At 49.6% G+C, this 19,728-nt stretch overlaps 1 protein-coding gene across 10 annotated transcripts in view; it reads left to right on the forward strand.

Moving 5' to 3' along the window:
* GAS7 (growth arrest specific 7) overlaps positions 1-19,728 on the forward strand; it is a 218,192-nt gene that overhangs the window by 99,416 nt on the left and 99,048 nt on the right. Inside the window, exon 1 of one of the 10 annotated variants that reach the window (XM_046674959.1) lies at positions 1,523-1,771. The exons of 8 other annotated variants lie outside the window; for them this stretch is intronic. Coding sequence is in view for 1 of the 2 variants with exons in the window: in XM_046674958.1 (XP_046530914.1) it covers positions 18,237-18,239 (3 nt within the window). In the remaining variant the exon portion in view is untranslated. Of the gene's footprint in view, positions 1-1,522; positions 1,772-18,084; positions 18,240-19,728 lie in introns of those variants that run through there. One more of the 10 variants, XM_046674958.1, reaches the window with a different exon arrangement.

Below are 19,728 nucleotides of genomic sequence, written 5' to 3' on the forward strand. Positions count from 1 at the left end.
AATAAACCTATGGAGAGAAAGTGTTATCCTCTGTGATTTTTTTCTTCTTCAAGGTGAAAGTAGCATTTATTTTATTTTTTCAGTTGTCATACAGTAAAATTGACTTTTTTGGGGTGTACGGGTCATTGAATTTTGACACATATTATAGATTTACGTAACCGTGACCACCTCAACCAGGACGGAGAATGGTTCCATCACGCCGAGACCCGCCCTCGTGCTCTCCCTCTGCATTCATACCCTCCCCCACTCAACCCCTCCTGGGTTGTCCCCCATCCGTATAGTGCTGCCTTTCTGAGAATGTTGTGTAAATGAAGTCATACCATATGTAACCTTTTGAGACTGGCTTCTCAGCATAATACCTGGGAGATGAATCCGGTTGTTGCATATATCACTGATTCGTTCCTTTGTATTGGGAGGTAGTATTCCATTGTATGGATGTACCATCGTTGTTCATTAGTCCCCAGTGAGATCTTTCTCGATTGTTTCCAGTTTGGGGGATTGTTATGAATCAAGCTACTGTGAGCAGTCACGTATAAGACTGTGTGTGGACATGTGTTTTCACTTCTCCTGGGTAAATACCTAGGAGTGGGGTTTCTGGGTCGTATGGTGTGTGTGTGTTTGACTTTATAGGAAACTGCTGAACTGCTCCCCGGAGTGGCTGTACCGTTTTGCATTCCCACCAGGAGTGTATGAGAATTCCGGTTGCTCTGTGTCCTTGCTGACAATTGGTGTTGTCAGTCTTTTAAATTTTAGTCATTCTAGATCCTGCTTGAGTTCAGAATGTGTAAATGAGCCTCAGAAAGGCTCAGAGAGTTGTCCAGGGCCGCCCCCAGCCTTTTGGTGGCTCCTCGAATATTTGAATCCAGACCCTTTGCCTTGAAGGCTGTGAACATTCTGGGTGGTGGCTGTGTGGAACCAGAGCTAGGAAGCAGTGGCTTCTGCATGTGATTAGGGGCGCCAGCAATATCAGGACATGTGTGGAGGGGCTAAGGCATATGCCCAGGGACCAGGGAAACAAGAAAAAAGTCAAAAAAGGAGGCGACAAAGGAGAAAAAAAATGCACGTCCTGGAATCAGAGATGGAAGGCTCCGGGCCACTTCTGCATCCCCTGGTTCCCCTTATTTTTAGGTTGAAGCTCAGAGAGGTGGAGCAGGCTGCCAAACGTCACACAGCTCACTGATGCCTCTTGATCCTTTGCCTGTGGTGGGCAGGGGCAAAAGCCAACTTCATTTCCAGAAGCATCTTTGGTAATGGTACCAGGGCCACAGGCTGCCTCCCCTTGGTGCCTGAAGAGAGGTCGTTTTGCAGATTGACACACCTGGTCAGGATCCTCCTCCTCCCTCAGTGTCTTGGCCTGGCCCTGCTCTGGGAGGGAGCTGGCTTTCAGAAGGAGCTTGTGCAGGGGCCGTGGCCACAGCTGAAACCAGAGCAGTTGACTTAATGGGGAGGAGGAGTTTTGTGGGAGGGAAGGTCCCTTCTCCGGTGTCCCACCCGCCCTCGGGGGAACGGGGTGCAGCTGCCCTGGAAGGCTGTGGACATGCTTTTTCGATTGCAGAATACTTCTCTTTCATTTTGAATATCATTTGTTTGGTTGCCACGGCAACGTCAAGTCTCTATTTTAATGCTAACCTGCGTGGCTGCAACTTTCTATATATAAATGCTGCTTTGCACGGTGAATTAGCTGATGCCACGGGGAAGCAGCGGATGTGGAGACGGTGGCAGAAAATGACCAGCGTGTCAGATTTACAAGAGGAGGGCCTGCGGGGTTGAGGTGAGTCGGAACCTGGGGCAGTGCTGGTTATCTTCGGGGCAGGTGCTTGAATCTCATTGGAGCCCACTGGAGCCGGGCGGGAGCCAGGCCCGGCCACTCCTGCCACAGGGAAGCTGTCCTCAGCTGGCCTCCTGCCTGGCCGGGGCTTGGCTCTGCTTTGGAGGGGCCCGGGAGATTCTTCTGTTTCCGCACCTGTCTCCCCTCCTGAGGCCTTCAGTGAGTCTGGGCCACACAGGGACCCAAGGCTCTGGGAAGAAGAGCAGACCCCTGGGGCAGGGGTGGTGTCTGAGGGGCACTCAGTGGAAAGTGAGTTTTTCTTGTTTCCTTTGACTTACCTCAGTGCGCTGTTCTGGATCCTCGCCAACTCCGTTTTGTTTTTTCTTAGTTCTCGAATGTGGCCAGTCCCTGTCAGGGCCAAATGGCTCCAAATGGTGCAGGTGGAGTCCTCAAGGGAAGCCTGGAAGGGACCTTGGGGTCGGCAGGTATAGCTTCCTTGGGTTCTAAATGAGGGAGAAGCCCAGAGAGGTGCTGTGCTCTGCAAGATGTCTCTCAGCCAGTCAGGGAGAAAGAGGGACAGGAGTCAGGTCCGCAGGATCTCCTGACTCACGCACGTGTGCTGCACATGTGCAGGGTCTGTCTCAAGGTCAGGACAGCTTGAGGGTGTTCCTTTCTCATGTCACAAGTTGGGGGACATGTAACGAAGACATGATTATGTAACGGGATTAGCAGCTACTTAGGCTTCTGGAAAGAGCGTGGAGGTTGGAGGCTAGAAAACTGGGATTCATGTGGATTCAGCCTCTTCCTGTGTGACAGTTGTGTCAACTTTTCTGGGGCTGGATTTCCCCACCTAAGCACTAGGGGTGCGGAATCAGCGTCCCTGCCAGTGTGAACCTGTCCAGGACTGCGTTCCAGCCCTGCGTGGGGGTGTAATGTGTCGGAGGGCGGAGATGTTTGGAAGCCTTAAGCTGTCCCCTGAGTGTCAGGGCACAGCTCCCGTCCCCTGTGGGAGAGAAGGTGCCACCAGCGACAGAGGGGTTCTTTGAAGACTGGGTTTCTTGGTGTGCTGTGGAACGCAGTATGATTTTATCGCTGTTGAAAATCTTGTTCAGGCTTCTCTCCTATCACATTATCCGACAAACATTTTAAGTGCACTGCATCCAAAGACTTGGACCCAGTTCTTGGAGGGAGAAAATTTGCACGATTATAATCTGAGTGCCTGTGAGTGGTGTAGAGCCTCATGAGCTGGGAGATTCAGAATAAGGAGCATTCATCTCTGCCTGGATGGGTCAAGAACAGGGGAGTGAAGGAACCTTTTATTGTAATTCCTTGAAAGGGAGGTAAAGGAGGGGATTCTGAAAAAAGGAGATGGGGGGGTGCAGTCAGCCTGGTGGCGCAGCAGTTAAGTTCGCATGTTCTGCTTCGGTGGCCCAGGGTCTGCCGGGTCGGATCCTGGGTGTAGGCTTATGCACCGCTCGGCAAGCCATGCTGTGGTAGGCATCTCACATGTAAAGTAAAGGAGGATGGGCACTGATGTTAGCTCAGGGCCAGTCTTCCTCAGCAAAAAGAGGAGGATTGGCAGCAGATATTAGCTCAGGGCTAATCTTCCTCAAATAAAAGAAAGGAAGAAAGAAAGAAATTATAAGGGGCCGGCCCTGTGGCCAAGTGGTTAAGTTCGTGCGCTCCACTTTGGCAGCCCAGGGTTTCGCCAGTTTGGATCGCGGACCTGGCACCGCTCGTCAAGCCATGCTGAGGTGGCGTCCTGCATACCACAACTAGAAGGACCCACAACTAAAAATAAACAACTATGTACTGGGGAGCTTTGGGGAGAAAAAGGGAAAATAAAATCTTTAACAAAGGGGATCGGGACCAGCTAAAGCAGTGTTTTTTGAACCGTGAGTCACAAGCCCACAACATATGTAATCGGCGTTAGCCAGCGTAAAAAGTAGAATGGGGAATATCAGAGTGCATTGCATGTGGTTTAAGGCAAGTATCGCCCCATGAAACTTTTGCTTTGTGTGTGTATTGAGTCATGAAGTAAAATGTGCTTTTTTAATGTGGGTCAGACTTTCAAAAAGAAAGTGTGGAAGCTGCTGACCTTGAGTGGTGGCCTAGTGAGCCTGAACTCTCTCCTGTTCATGGTTGGGATCTCCTTTCCAAGGATGGGATCTCCTTTCCAAGGAAAACCTGGAAAACTGGGAAGGAGAAGGGAGGAGTTCTCAGCGGGAGAGAGCCCCATGCAAGCCGCATTTTGAGGAGCTGATGTGTGCAGCGTGCAGTACAGACGGCGAGGAGCAGACCACTGGGGAAGCGTGAGGTCTGGGGACCAGAAGGGGCAGGCAGCCCCTTCTCCCAGGACCTGCAGGCAGGAGGAGAGCTCCCCGTAGGCAGGTTGAGAAGCAGGCCTGCGATTCCGGCGGCAGCTGCTCCCTCACCCCGCACTCTTCCCAGTGGCCTGGCACACAAGTCTCCAGGCCCCACCCCACCTGAGCTCTGCAGGTTTGGATCCCCTGCTCTTCCCACGAGGGGTGGAGCCAAGCTTCCTTCCCACCAGGCACTGTGGTCCTCTCGAGGGTGCTGGCTTCCTGCCACCCTTTCTTGCCGCCCCGGGGAAATCTCTCTGCTCACTGTGGCAACAGTGTCATCTCACTGTTAGACCCCGTGGATGTGCATTTGTCCTCAATGGGGCTGCCATGCCTGGCTCACTTTCTCCTCAGTTCCTGGATCCCTGATCTTCGCTCACTCAGACTGCTCCGTGCCCAGCTTTGCCTCTGACCACTGTCTCTGCCTCCCTCCGCAGCTGGTGGTACAGGCCTCACTCCTTAAGCTGTTTCAGCTTCTTCACTCGCCTCCTCCCCTTCTGAACCCTCTCATCAGCTGATGGGGTGCCACTTTTCCCTAGACGGAGTAGGACAGACTTTCCAGGGAAACTTCTGCCGCAGAAACCTTGTCCTATGCTTCCTTCCAAGGAAAGTTAGACCTAGGCTGGGTGGCATGGCTCTGGGGTGAGAGGGAGTCAGCCATACATTTGCAGCCCTTGGGAAGTGTGCACTGATAGCTGGCATCCAGCTGCAACCACCAGGAGATATTGGTAGTAAGAGGTCTCGGCTAAAAGGATGCTTAGTATAGGGTAGAAGTGCTAATTCATACTCTTAGTTTAGGATGGTGGTATTCAATTACTTAAAATTAGACAGCCCTGTCTTCAAATGACTGCTTATGCAGATGCCCAACAATTAAAACCAGGAGTTGCACACTGGTAGCCGATGGGCAAAATCAAGTGCAGAACTGTGGGGTTTTTTTGTTGTTGTTTTGTTTTCATTTTTGCCCATGGTTTCATTTAAAAATTTTTGAGTTGGTTGCCAACATCTAAAAATCAGCAGATTTCACATTAAAAATTCAGATATCCTGCTTCTCTTGCAAAAATGAGTAGCTTTGGCAACACAGAGCCTGTCATCCTGCATGGCAACAATATGCTGATGATGAGTGGCGGGTTCTCCAGTTTGCCACAGTCCCCACCCATCCCTGCTGTTCACCAGCACTGAGACCAATAATGGAACAGTTGCCATTATTCATTTGATTTTTGATGTTTTCTTATGGTTAGGGAAATGTGAAATATATCTTGAGCCCGTGTCTATGAAAAGAGGGAAAATAAGAGGGCCACATTTTTCAAGAAGATGTTAAAATGTCTCTTTCTTTCTGAAAGTGAATTTATGAGTGTCTTAAAGATTAGCTTTCCAGGGGTAGAGGTAAACTTAGAACAGGCTCATTCTTTTCTCGAAATCAGAGGTTCTCAAAGTATGATGCCTGCACCAGCAGCAGCAGCATCACTTGGGAACTTGCTAGAAATACAGATGAATGGGCACCACCCAGACCTACTGATGCAGAAACTCGGAGGATGGGGCCAGCAGTCTGTGTTCCAACGGCCCTTCTGATGCAGCTGGAAGAGCTGAGGGTTGAGAACAACTGCTCTGAGGCCCAGAGCATGGATAGGGTGCCTGTACGTGTTGTTGTCACTTTCCGTCCTTTGAAGGCCCAGAGGGGAGGAGAGGCAGGGATCCCCAGCTGAAGAGAAGGAGTCAGAGGTTTCACCCCCCCATTACTCCAGGCAGAGTTCCTCGTGTGCTTTGAGGGCTGGAGGAGTCCTTCCAGTTTTTGGGGATCCCAGCAAATCCCCGTCTCTTTTTGTCCAGCCACCGGCTTTGCAACACTTCTGTCTGTGCGGCATATCAGTGCAACAGTGGTGAACAAGCCCTGGTGCCTTCCACTGTCCTGGAGAGATGGATGGTCGCTGGGCTGTCTCCCAAGGGAGAAGCAGCGAGCGTGTGACCCTAGCAGATAAGCCCAGGGCATTGAATCACGTTGAGAGAGATTGGTTGGCTGCTCAGGCTTATTGAAGGTGACCAGGCATTCATGTTCTGGAGTCCTTAGGTGAAAATAATATTCTAGTTCTTTAAAAACGTATGGGTAAGAGCCAGTCACATGTGTACATTTCATATCTAGCATTGGTGACTCAGACTGCTGTTGTCAGAGGTGATCACTTGACCTCTGCCTGCTTTGTGTCTGTCTCAAGGCGTAATGATTACTTTAGTGGACGGTTTAACTGAGCCGAGAGAGTCGGTCTTTTCTGAATGTTTCTACTTGGAGGGCCCGAGGCCCGAGAGGCTTGTTTCAGAGCCCATGGCCGAGCCATTGATGACCTTTTCCCCCAGGCCCGTTCAGTTCGTTTGTGGTATGGAGTTCCCTACAGTGTTGCAGTGCGTCAGGCCCTCCTAGTGTGAAACAGATAAACACACGGGGCAGCGTTTCTGCCGCTACCTCCTGTCTCCCCATCTTCCTCTTCCTCACCTTGGTGCCCAGGTGACTCCTGGAAAGTAAGACACCCACTTTCTAGGTGGGCTTACAGAGCCTGCTCAGAGACTCGGGGGAACGCCCTCAATTCAACACGTGTTTATTGGGGATGTTTTCTGTGTCTGGGGACAGATTTGAGTAAGACACTGTTCTGGTTCTCGGGAGCTCAGAGGAGCAGGAGATGAGGACGGCTCATCATAGGCCACAAACAAGGGCAGCCACGGAGGTGAGGGGCGGACCAGCCCACGTGGGAGGGAGGGAGGGAGGGCGGGGGTGGGGGGCTGCCTCTCCCAGCAGACGGCAAGGAGTGAGGAGCGTGGCCCACCGGACAGAGCGAGGTGGGCCCCATCCTGACATGGGCGCTGTACCCGGCCGAGCCTCGTTGCTGCCTCTATTTCTGGCTTCCTGTGGATGGGCAGGGGCTGCCTGCCAAAGCCCCGAGCTCTGCCAGCTCACAAACAAAGCTGCTCACACTTACTCAGTTTGTGGTGCTCAGTCGACATCCTCCTTGAGTGTCATTTCACCCGTGGGTGCTGGTCAGGGCTCTTGGCTCTGGAAACGCTTATCTTGATAGTTTCCTTCTCTGCCCTGACCTCTCCCTCGGGTTAATGAAGCTCCCCACCGGCAATCAGCTGTTACCAGGTGACATTGACAATCAGGGGCTTGGCTGGTCGTGGCTTCAACTGTGACTTCTCCCTGGAGGATTTGCCTTTGCCTGGAGGGTCCCTGGCCTCTGCAGAGGAGCCTGAGTATGATGGGGGAGTGGGGGACGCCTGGGGGGTGAGGAGGAAGTGCACCGGCCTTGGAGATGGGATACCGGGTTCAAACCGGTTCTGTGTCTTGTTAGGTGTAAGACCTTGTGTAAGACCTCGGTTTATTCGATTATACAAGGAAAGTAACAATACTACTTTTCCATGGTTCTTGTCAAGGCCAAATAAGCTATGATATATATGAGTTACTGGCCCATAATAGCCAGCACTTCAGCAGCTGAGAACAATAAACAGACAGGATCTGATGGTGGAAGTACAGGCAGTGGAATCGGCTTTGGGGACGAACAATGGTGAAAAAAGAAACCTGACCTTTTGTCCTTTTATCCAACCTGTCTCGTTTTTAGGAGCTTGAAGTGTGAGGGGTGTTCTCTGGGTGTCCTTGGTGATGGCAACAGAGTTCAAATGAAGGCATGTGCAGGCGGCCAGGGCCTTGCACTGGTTGGCGTGCCGCTCTCGTCCAAGGCCCCGTGTTTCTTGGTCTGGTTTGCTGGGGGTCGCCCGCTTTCCCGAGGCCCCAGTGGACTCGAGTGTTCTTGGCTCCATGGGTTTTTACCGGCCCCTTCTGATGGTTCTCTAAATTCTAATCTTGCCCACTGAGCACAGTGATTCCATTTCATTCCCTTCCTTCTTCTCCTTTGATGAGCTCAGTCTATGTAAGAAAAGTTAGAAGGTGTCATTCTGGAGAGGTTCGCTCTGGCTGTGGGAGGGGAAAGCCCCAGGGGTGCACCCTGAGTGAGTGACTCAGCGTTGGTGACCTCAGCTGATGGATTTCCTCAAAGGTTTGCTCAGTGACTTAATGGGGATGGGAAGGTATGGGGCAAAGCTTATATTTACAGAGTATCAACCAGCGTTTGGGCCCTCTTAGGTAATCTTTACAAGGATTCTGTGACGTTAGGCGGTAGTGTTTCTGTTTTTACATGTGGAAAATAAAAAAGATGAGGTTCAAAGAAGTGAAGTGACTTGCGTGAGCTTATATGGCTGGGAAGCCGTGGAACCTATGCTTGAACTTCCTCTCTGCCTGGCTGGAGACTAGAAGCTGGGTTTGGGGACCAGCAAATGGATGTCTGTGGGCAATCAAGTGGTTTATGGGGTTGTAGCTTCTGTGTCTTCTCCCTGCCCACACCTCAATGCATCCATGCATACCTTGTCTTGAGCATCTCTGTTGCAAAGTGGAGGTTGTGGATTCTAGAAGTTTCTGGAATCTTCCAGTCCCCGTTGTTGGAATGGAGCTTTGCATTTCAATGAGTGGAAAAAAATGAGGCAGAAGAGGATCTGCCAACAGGAAAATCAAGTGCATTTATGACTTCACTCCTCTCGTGTGCACAGATGTTTCCTCCCGGGCCCCTCCCTTCATGGGGACTCATTGGCCACAAACAGAGGGGAAGTGACTCGTGGTTGAGCAGAGAGCTGAACTCGTTGGAAAAGGTCGCCTTGCACAGCGCAGTGTTGGGGTCAGCCCGGGAGCTGTCCTAAGTGGGGCTTTGGCTTCTGCTGTGCCATCTGACCAGAGCCAGTTTTCTAGCCATGACGGCAACTTCACTTCCAAGGTTTAGGGTAGCCAAAGAGTGAGAAGGAGGGGACTCTGCGTTGGGACAGGGGAGACTTGGCGTCCAGTCCTTGTCTGTCTCTGGGCCTCAGTTTCCCAAGATGTAAAATGGCAACACGAGATCAAATGGTCTCTAAGGTCCCTTCCGTCTCTAATTTTTATGTCAGCCTTGCCTTGGTTCAGAAAGCTTTTTAGTGTTGCTCGTTTGGTCTTAATTTAATTCGTTTTCTTGAAAACAAAACCCCCAACTCTCCCCACCACTTGAAAGATAGCACAGTGAACCCTAATCTGATAAACTGCCCTTTATAGAGAATGGCAAGTGAGAAGGGATATGTCAAGGGGGATTTTATTAGCAAATATTATCTAAATATTTTAAATAAGGCTATATTCATACATTTGCTCGTAACAGAATAAGTTAAAGATTTTTTTAAATGCATTAAAATTGATGTACTCATTATAGAAAACTTGGAAAATACAGAAAAGCAGAAATCAAAATATTTAGCATTCTCTTCCCTTTTCTGCTATATATATTTGTTTACATAGTTGGACTCAATTTAGAATTGTATATGCTGATTTTGGGGGAGGGCAGTGTTTTTCTGATTGTAAAAGTAATTTTATAAACGCATTTTTAAAACAAGGCAAAAGTGAATTTTTTTATTTTTAAAATTAATACATAAAATTTTAAAGTGTGATAAAATAAATATAAGTGAAACAGCCAGAGGGACCCCGCAATACAATGATGACCTTTGTAGGGTGCCCTCCCTTAGTGCTTGCTTCATTTGGGGTGGGAGGGCATTATTTCCATAGTTGAGATCGTGCTGCGTCCTCTGATTTCTAAAGCAAGAACAGCTCGTAGAGAGGATGATACAAAAGAGGGTTTTGATGACAGAAAGCATAGGCCACTGGGTGGTTTATTAGTCTTTCCTGATTTAGGGGGGAAAGACTTAGTTCATTCAATATGAGTTTTAAATATGCAGAAAATCATTACTCAAGTTCCTTGGCAGAGAAAGTGGCCACTATGGTGCTTTGTACGGCGCAGTGTTGCTTGGGTGGAGGGGGAGACAAAGACTTTCTGTTTGGTGGTTCTCTCAGCACAGTGTCCCCCAAGCTTCCATGGATCCCCATTGTCGGCATGTGCTCGGACAGAAGGGCGGCATCAGTTATAAGTGCTCCCCACACATGGCCGGAGGCTTCGTCCGTACTGGCCCTGAAGGATGCTGCAGGGAAACCTGTATCGTGGCTCCAGGATGGGAGTGAAGCAGAAGACAGTCCAAGGCAACAACCAGGGCACCGAGCTTCACGCCCGAACCGGATAATCCCAGACGGCACACAGTTCACTGGATTTCTGAATTGTGGGTCTGCACCAAGGAAGAAATGACTCACAGATGCATTTCTATGGTTGCTGCCCCGCTGTCCTCTTCCTAATTTTAATGGATCCCTCAGTGCCTGGAAAGTGAGCAGGGGTGGATCTTCACTTGTGTGCTTAAGAGAACCTTCCTGTTTCTTTCACACTAAACGTGAATACACCTTAGCTAGATGTATATGGCCTGGATCTCAGACTTTTTGGAGAGAAACTCATCTTTGCAGCTCAGTTCGTTCCGTCGTTCAACAAATCTTTGTAGAACACCCACAGTAATGAACAAAACAATGACCGTGCCCCGTGAGACTTTGACTTCCATGCACTTTGTCTTCTAGCAGTTTCAGAAGGGTGCCAGGCCCTGGTGAGCAGTGAGCAAAACAAGGTCCCCACCTCAGGGAGCTCTTAGTCCAGTGGGAAGTGTCCTGTAACCATTAATACGAATAGAGGAAAGGTCTGAGGAAAAACTGATTTCCTGGGGACTTTTCTCTTTGCCTGTTTGTGTGCATGATTTTTTATTATCTTTTATTATTTTTGCAATTGATTATTGATTTTAATCTATTCTGGACTTTTCTAATGGAGTAGTTCTTAAATATACATTGCTTCTTTATTTCTTTGCTTTTCTTTCTTTGCAATTTTGAGAGGTCCTTTTAATTTACCCTGCACTTTACTGATTTAACTTTTTGTACTTTTATTTATCCACAACTGGTAAGGTGATTTAAATGAGTAATTTTCATATAATCCTTATCACATCCATTTTCTCCTTTGTGCCACCCTTTCTATTTTGGCTGGTTTTTTCCATTATGATTTTCTGTTCCTCTTTCAGAGAGGCTACCACTTGCATTCTAGCAGTTTCCTGACATTTTCTTCTGAGTTACTATCTGAGATGTGCTCTTCCTTTGAGCCTTCAGCGTGGCATTTCCTCATTCTTCTTCCATGTCCGCCACCCCCCACCCCCCCACCCACCTCTTTACTGGTTCTTGAACAAGGCAGGATCTGTGTAGACTTTGCATATACCAACAGACAGAATGTACATAGTCTGTCGCTGGCCTTGGCATGTGTGCAGTTGGTGGAAGGTTGAATCCCCTTCACAGCTGCTTACTTGTGGGTTCAATGATGCACCCATCTCCCTGTCTAGTTCTTGTTTTCAGATTGGCTCTCACTTAGTGTACTGCTGTTCCACTGCGTGGCTCTCTCTGATCTTCCAAACTGGTGGAGTGCATGAGAAGTCACTGTTCCCCTGCTCCCATCCCCGTGCACTGCTGCTGGGCATTTTCTAGGCTTGACCTGTAGATCCACGCCTCCTAGAATGGTTAGCACCCCTCCCAAGGCCCCTGCACCCACCTATATGTCCTGCTCACTCGTTTTCTGGGAATTGCTGTGCCGAAATGGGTGATGGGGAGGGAAGAGCAGTTCTCCTGCAGCTTCCGTGCCGTAGGGGGCTGGCTGCTCCACGGCCAGGTTAGTGCAGATCCTGCATCTCAAATTGGGGGCAGGGAACGAGGTAGGTACCAAGTGCATCTCAAGTTAGAGACAGAGCGAGGTGAAGGTGTGAAGTGCTGTTTCCCCTTTCACAATTCGTCTCTGTTTGTAAGATTTTCTCCATTTCCTCCACTGGCCTAATGGTTCTTGGAGTTTCTTCCCTCAGATTCTGATTGTCCACCATTTTTGTTTTTTTGAAGCTTGGGTGTGTCTTTCTTTTCTTCCTTTTCTTTTCCTCTCTAATAGGAAGCTGGCAGAGGTGTCGGATGCCCCTTACCGTGGGTAGTCCCTGCATTTCCCTTTGCTGTTGTGGTGCTTTGCGCACACACCGGGGACCTCACTCCTGCAGTTGTGGGTATGTGGTCAGTAGAGAATTCAAGTTTGGTTTTCCGGGATTCAAAAAAGAACCTGCTAAACCATTTTGTGGGTGCTCCCTGGTAATTTTCCACATAGCCTGAAACTGTGTTCGTCAAAGTGGGCCTGAGTTTACAACTAAGGATATGTCAGATAATCTTAGATCATGTTGAGATGACAGTTTTTAAGTTATATTTATTTTAGTGTGTAATAGAAAATAAAACAACCAAAGCAAATACATGTTTCATAGATATTGTAGCTTAGGGCCAGGCTAAATTCAAGTTCTATATAAGTCTGTTCAAAAAAAAAACTTACATGAATAATGGTGTAGCTGGTGCACAGTGATGGCAAAGTTGCGACATGGGAAAATGAATGGCTGACGTTTGGGAGACACCAAGCTGAGAGATCCATAGGTCTAGAATCGGGCCTGTTAGGAGGCCTTTCAACTGGGTGCCATTTCTGATATGTCCACTTGATCTTGGGAATCATTTCCCAAGATCCCCCACAGAAACCTTATGAGGGGCCTTGGACACAACCATGTTGAGTGCAAGGAACTGGCCTGGGACAAGGCACTACTCACAGTCCTGTCCTCTTTCTGGCTTTCTTCTATAGCGGCATCTGTCTTGCTCTCTTACCTCCCTTCCCTGGGTATCCCCACACTCACCAGCTCCTTGTGTGCTCATGATCAGATTTCCATGTCCCCCTCACTTCCATATTCTTCTTTCTGAGATTAGCAGGGGAAACATCCTCTCCTGTAGTCCTGTACCAAAGTAGCATTTTCTTTGGTATCTCAGTGGACATTATTAGCTGTGTATTTCTTCCCACGATCCCCTCCTCGTTTGTTGTCCGTGACTCTGATTCTCAGAACTCCCATCCATTCATTTCCATCGTGTAGCCCGTGAGGGTGAGGCACTGGGCTGTGTTGGAGGGGGAAAGGATGAAGATCTGGTTCTTGCCTTTGAGAGTCTTGGAGAGGGGCCCTGGGCTGCTGCGTGCGCTAATGGAGAGCATGGAGGAGAGAGGGATTGGGCCACAGAGTGTCAGAGCTATGTGAACTCTGGATTGATCTGTAGGATTTCATCACCATCTCCATGCGGATGCTCCAGCTTCAGGTGCCCACTGATCCCTTTGAACTTGGGTATGTAGCCAAGAAACTCTAGCACGTCCCCCTAAACTGGCTTCCCCCACAGCTGGGTGTCTCTGGGTGACTGGTTCGAGCTTCTCATTCTCTTCAAAATCGACTTTCACTTTCTTCCACTTCCCCCATGTCTCATCACTTATCGAGGCCTAGTCTACTTCTTACTTAATGTTCTTCTGCTCCAGTCAAGCCCTTTCTTTTCATCCCTGCTGTCAGGCAAATTCTGTATCTTCCGAGAAGCCTCCCTGGACCATCACAGCGGAAAGCGATCTCGCCCTCCTCTGGATTCTGAAAGCTCTATTGTCTGCCGACTTATCGTTTGGCACTATTACAGACTCCCTGGTAGAGTTATTCCTTTTGTTCCCTGTGTAGGTCTGTGCCTTATCTTCCAAATTTTAGAAGCCAGATCCCTGGTGTTACACTTGCCTGCATCTTCCACAACGTTTGGGAAAGGGTAGTTAGTAACATTTAGTTGCTGGATTGATTGCGTAAGCCGAGGGACTGCATGTTGGGGTGGGGGTGTCTTCAAGACCCTGCACCCTGGAGGCTGCACGGGCTGATGAATAATTTTCCCCTTCACGACTGTGAAGCATTCGAAAGAGTGAGTCATCGCCATACCCAGATGTTCTTTCTTATTAATTATCATTATAAGACATGATTCGTCCTACGGAGGACAAGGGCCCACAGCGAATGTGGCCTATTTGGGTTGACACTTTTCAACTCAACTGAAACAAAGAATAATAACGAGGTTGGTTGCATCTGACACCGTTAAACTCGGGGGGAAAAAACGCAGCTCCGTGGAAATGATTGTCAGTCTTTTCGCCTTTTGATCACGGGTTTTTCTACTGTCTCTCGTTTGTCCAGGTGGCTCCCTGTGTAGAAAGCTGTGTGTTTGCGGAGACCAGAAAGGAGAGAACAATCTGTGCTTTTCACAGCCAACTCTAAGGATAGAGGACTATCAATAAGCAAAACTAAAGTGACTTCTGGGTGGAGACGCTAGGATAACCCCAAACAGTAAACCCATTAGAATGTATTCACGACTCTTACACACCCTGAGATATTAACTTTGGTGAATCCTAAAGAATAAAGCCTCTGCAGGCTGGGTGGTCCTGCGCAGCTCATGGGTGCATTGTTGTCTGTGCATCTGCTCATCTGTGAGATGCAGTGTCGGAGTGGGGTCAAGGCAGAACAGCCTTAAAGCCCTCCCCTCTTTGCTGTTATAAAACCAAGATGTTATGGGCTGTGAAAGCTTCTATGGCCATTTTAATTCCGCAAAATCCAAAGCACTGAAGGTGAGCGTCTTGGCTGTCCAGGTGCAAATGAAGTTTTGCTTTTCTCTTCTCGTGGGTGGGAGCCCGTTTCCAGGAGCAGCGAAGCCCCTTGCTTCCTATCTCTGTAATCCAGTGGCCTCGCTGACCTCACAGGTCAGGGTGTGAATTCGCCACCAGGCCTCCCCTCCCACACCCCAGAGAAGATGCAAATAACTCAGCAGCCACTGGAGGACTCCTCACCTCTGGATACGATGCTCACTTTCTTGGGTGGTTTGGGACCATTTTACAAATGTAGATTAAAGCACTGCATTTCTCTTGTTTTCAGATGGGAGAGAGAGAGAGAAGGGAGAGGGGAATCCCATAACCAGTTCCCTCCCTGCCTCTAGTCTCTCCCCAACATTGGATAGTTTTTTATACTCTGGCGTTGCAATAATTTCTCCAAAGCTCAATGCTGGTGGTGGTTTCTCCCCTGCTCCAAAGCTTGTCAGTGGTTTCTTCTTGCTTATAGAAGGGAGTCTGAATTCCTTACCCTTCGTGCTGTCACGGCCTCCCAGGGTCTGACTCCATCGTAGCCACTACTTCTTTCACCTTCTATGCACTTTAAACTGACGGAAGTGATCCTCACGCCCTCCCACACTGCTTTTTACTGGGCCTGTGCTCATACCGGCCACAGAGCATCATCCCCTTAGCTCATTCCTCCTACCCACCCTTCCTGATCCATCCCAAGAGGCTCTGTTTTCTCCTCTATTAATATGGGACACTAATAGAAACTTCCTTGTTGATTCGTTGGATGAGTTACGTGACATAAGACATGCGAAGCACTTAGAACAGTGGTTGGCCCAGAGTGAGCGCCCAATACGAGATCTTGTTGTCACTCCTGCAGCTGAGTGGAGCCCAACAATCGGAGAGGGGAGGTGGATTCCCCCGGGCAGCGACACCGATGGCACTGAGGAGGAAGAGGTGAGCTCTGCCGCTGGAGGTGGAAGGGAAGAGACTAGAAAGGTGGAACATGGACACAGAAAGCAGGGAGTGGATGTGTCCAGGGAGAGGCATGTTTTCATCTGCCCTCCAGGGGCCCCTGAGCATGCACACCCCTAAGCAGAGAAGCCCATGGTTGACATAAGGATGCTGGCTGTGCTGCCTCAGTTTCCCCGAGATTGAACACAGAAGGGACCACAGTGAGCACTGCTATGGATGTCCCAGCCTTGTCTTCTAGTTGGCTTTCTTGTCACCCTCACCAGAGGCTGGGCAGCTTCCCTCTTGGGGCATGGTTTACTTTCCTTGGAGAGTGTGCCCCTGTGTGTCTCATGAGGTGGCTTATGTGTCACACTGGTTCCTTGATCTAAACTATCTCTGTGGGTCCCAGACTTTTGAATTTTATCGTGGCAAAATATACATAACATAAAATCCACCATTTTAACCATTTCTAAGTGCACAGTTCCATGGCATTAAGTACATTCACATTGTTGTGCAACCATTACCACCATCGACCTGCAGAACATTTTCACCTTGCAAAACTGAAACTCTGTCCCCATTAATCACTAACTCTCCATTCCTCCCTCCCCCCGGCCCCTGGCAGCCACCCTCCTACTTTCTGTCTCTGTGAATTTGACCTCTTCTAGGGACCTCAGATGAGTGAAATCACACGGTGTTTATCCTTTCCTGACTGGCTTATTTCAGTTAGCGTAATGTCCTCAAGTTTCATCCATATTGCGTGTGTCAAAATTTCCTTCCTTTCTAAGGCTGAGTAATATTCCATTGTTTGTATGCACCACATTTTGTTTATTCATCCATCCGTCAATGGACACGGGTTTCCACCTTTTGGCTATTGTGAATAATGCTGCTGTGAGCATGGGTGCACAAATATTGTTGGAGTCCCTGCTTTTGATTCTCTTGGGTAAATACCCACAGGTGGAATTGCTGGATCGTACGGTAATTCTATGTTGAATTTTTTGAGGAATTGCCATACTGTTTTTCACAGTGGCTGCACCATTTTACATTCCTCCCAGCGATGCACAAGGGTTCTACTTTTTCTGCATCTCACCAATGCTTGTTCTTTTCTCTTTTTTATAGCAGCCATCCTAATGGTTGCAAGGTGATATCTCATTGTGGTTTTAATTTGCATTTCCCTAGTGATTAGTGATGAGGAGCATCTCTTAATGTGCTTCTTGGCCATTTCTATGTTGTCTTTGGAGAACTCTCCTTCACCCATTTTTTAATTGGATTGTCGGGTTTTTGTTGCTGTTGAATCTAAACTCTTTTTGCGTCCAGGGAAGCTACAGCTCCTGCTCTTCCAGCCACTGCTGGCAGTAACAGCAACAATACTGCTGACATCACCCTCGCACTGTGTTGTGTTTACGTAGATCCGCCCCTGCCCCCTTTAATCCTCACAACAACCTTTCAAGAAAGACACTGTGACCGTCTCCATTTTTCACTTGAAGAAACTGAAGCCGAGAGGCCTTGCCCTCGGTGTCACAGTGAGTACTCAGGGACCCAACAAGGGCACGCCCTGATCCGACTCTGTCCCTAGATGATAGGGCTGATGTTTTAGCCCCACCAACCAGCTGGCATTGAAACCCCTTCATAAGTCAGCAGTTCATCCATGCGTTTGAGAGAAGATGGGACATTTTATAGGAAACCACCAGGCCTCGGGACCTCAGTATCATCACCTCCCTCCGGAAAACCATATTTACTTCGACGTAAAGAATCAGTTCCTAAAATCCCAAAGGTTTGCATGTGACAGCAAAAGCACAGAAATGGGTGACATTTTAAGTGCTCAACCTTCAGCTGCTCCAGAAAGCTTTCTGAACAGAGCGATGGGATATATTCACCAAGGATCCAGTCCCTTCCTGCACTCACGTCATTGGCGGATGCAGTATTGCCCTCAGGGCCTAATCCTCTCTTTGCTTGCACCTAACAGCCGTGTGATCCTTTTCACCTGAGATGCACAGCATTGCCCCTTCTTTTGCCTGATGTCTGTTTAGGTTTGGAGGTGGTGAGCGCAGCGTGAGGGCAGGGGACCCTCGTCTTGCCCCTCTGGGGGCAGCAGCTTTCCATCCGTGGGCGGGTCAACCCAATGGTTCTTTGGGGGAGCATTCTCTGTTCTTTTTATGTTGGTTTTTATCTGGCCTTGGGTTCACACAGCTGGGGCCAGGGCCAGAGCCGTTACTTAGGGTTGGGAAGAAGTTGGCGGAACATTCCCCAGGAGGGCTTGGGCAGGCCCAGGGAGTCCCGCCTAAAATACGGTGGACAAAGGAGCTCTTGTCCACAGGCCGGGGGGTGGGAGGCATCTGGTCAGCGACACAGTCTTGGCCATTGTATGTCGTGACCTCAGCCAACTTTTTTTAGCTGAGAAAGGGGAAAAAGGGAGAGAGTGCAAAAAAGAAAGCCCCCAGAAACTTTGTATCTGGAAAGCCCAGAATGCGTTGTTGATTTCCTCACAAGAGCGGGAGCAGATTTGGAAGGAACTGTGCAATGCAGTGGGTTCTTTGTGAAAGAGCAGCAATGAGAAAAGCCACAGGAACATCCTCTGGGGAGCCCAGAACACTGACCCTGGGTTAGCTGCTTGTCTCAACCTCATTTCTCACCGAGGGTGCCATGGAGAGGAAGCTGGCAGGGGCCTGGCCCTGAGTCTGGGGACTTGTCAGGACCCGAGACTCTCCTCTGAGTTAGCAGCCCCCAAAGAAGAGTAGCTCTTCGCTGATGGTAAGAACTGATTCTGCTCACCTGCAGATGTGTGCTCAGCTTTTTCTGCCTGTTTCTAAAATGACTTCAACGTTTTAAAAAGCAGTTCTGGGAACCCCCTGGGTCGTGGGCTCTAACTGTTGAGCTTACAAGGTCTGAGGACCCTGTGTGCTCAGGGCATCTTCCATGAGCCCAAGGCAGGAGCAGGGGAGGAGAGAAGACGTTGCCTGAGACATCAGGAGGGGAGGAGGAGACAGATTTAAAAAGAGATGTTTGTAGAAGGAAAGGGAGTCTTGGCTCCCTGGTTACCCGGGGAGCAGTTTAGTTGAAGGCGTGTGACGGAGAAGCAGACTGGTGACATGGATTTCCATTGTGGGGATTGGCGTCCACATCTTGCCTCTCCCACTCGACTTCTCCCAGATATCAAGCTTGGCTTCGACCTACCTACCCACCTGCCTTCTACCCCATGGCCCGGTTCTAGCTGGGACACTGTAGGGTGAAAGCCCGCTGGGGGACCTCGCTCCCTGGAAGGTAGTTGAGTCTCTGCCCAGGAAACCCGGTGTCTGCACTAATTCCACGCTGGGCTGGATGCTTCTGTCAAGTTTGATGGTGGTGGTTGCAGGGCTGCAGTAAAATGGTGAACGCTGTCTTGAGACTTAGGAGTAGAATAGCCTTATTTCACGAGCCTTCCTGCCTTTGGAAAGAGGGACCTCTCACCAACCAAGACTCTAGTGACCGCTATCTTGAGGCTCTGAACAGCTGAAAGAGGTCCAGTTTCTATGGAAAGGCTGGTCTGTCTCTGCACAGAACCTTCCTCCAGGACACTCTCTCCTGCTGGCTGGATCAGTCAGCATCTCCGATTTTCATGTAGCTTCTGATAGAGGCCTGACCTGTGCCAGGAGGGGAGAGACATGCTTGTTTTCTAGGAGCATCATCCATCTCGCCGGCCAGTGGCCCTCCCAGGAAAGTTCACAGCACGGCTCCTCAAAGGTTAGGGTGCCCGGGGACCTTTAAAATGCAGAGCCTGGCTCTAGGGCGGGCCCTGGGACTCCACACTTCTAACCAGCTCCCAGAGGCCCCCCGTGCTGCTGGTTCAGGGGCCACACCTGGAAAATGACTGCTGTAAAGAACCCAGGCCAATCAATCAAGTTCGGACAGAGTTAAGCTGCCCAGGACCTGACTGCACAGTGCTGGGGGTTCTGGTGCGTCTGGCCCTGGCTGTGGACCTGGGGCAGGAGGTTTACGGGGCAGAAGGGATTAGCAAAGAAGATGAACATTCTGGCAGTGAGTGGGGAAGAGCCCAAGGAACGCTCTTGGCAGAGCCTGAGGCAAGTGGGGTGCAGGCCATCGGCGGGTGTGCCCAAGCTGAAGGGGGACTGTGTGTTTGGGGTGCGGTGTGAGTGGTGAACAGAAGCACTCCCTGCTAGCAGGCCCAGAACAACCCTGCTGGAGCCTGCCTTGGACGCCGGGTGAATCCCAACTTCAGATACAGGGAAGCCCAGGATGCCAG

The sequence above is a fragment of the Equus quagga genome, chromosome 11, assembly GCF_021613505.1.
Source record: "Equus quagga isolate Etosha38 chromosome 11, UCLA_HA_Equagga_1.0, whole genome shotgun sequence".
Lineage (NCBI taxonomy): Eukaryota > Metazoa > Chordata > Mammalia > Perissodactyla > Equidae > Equus > Equus quagga.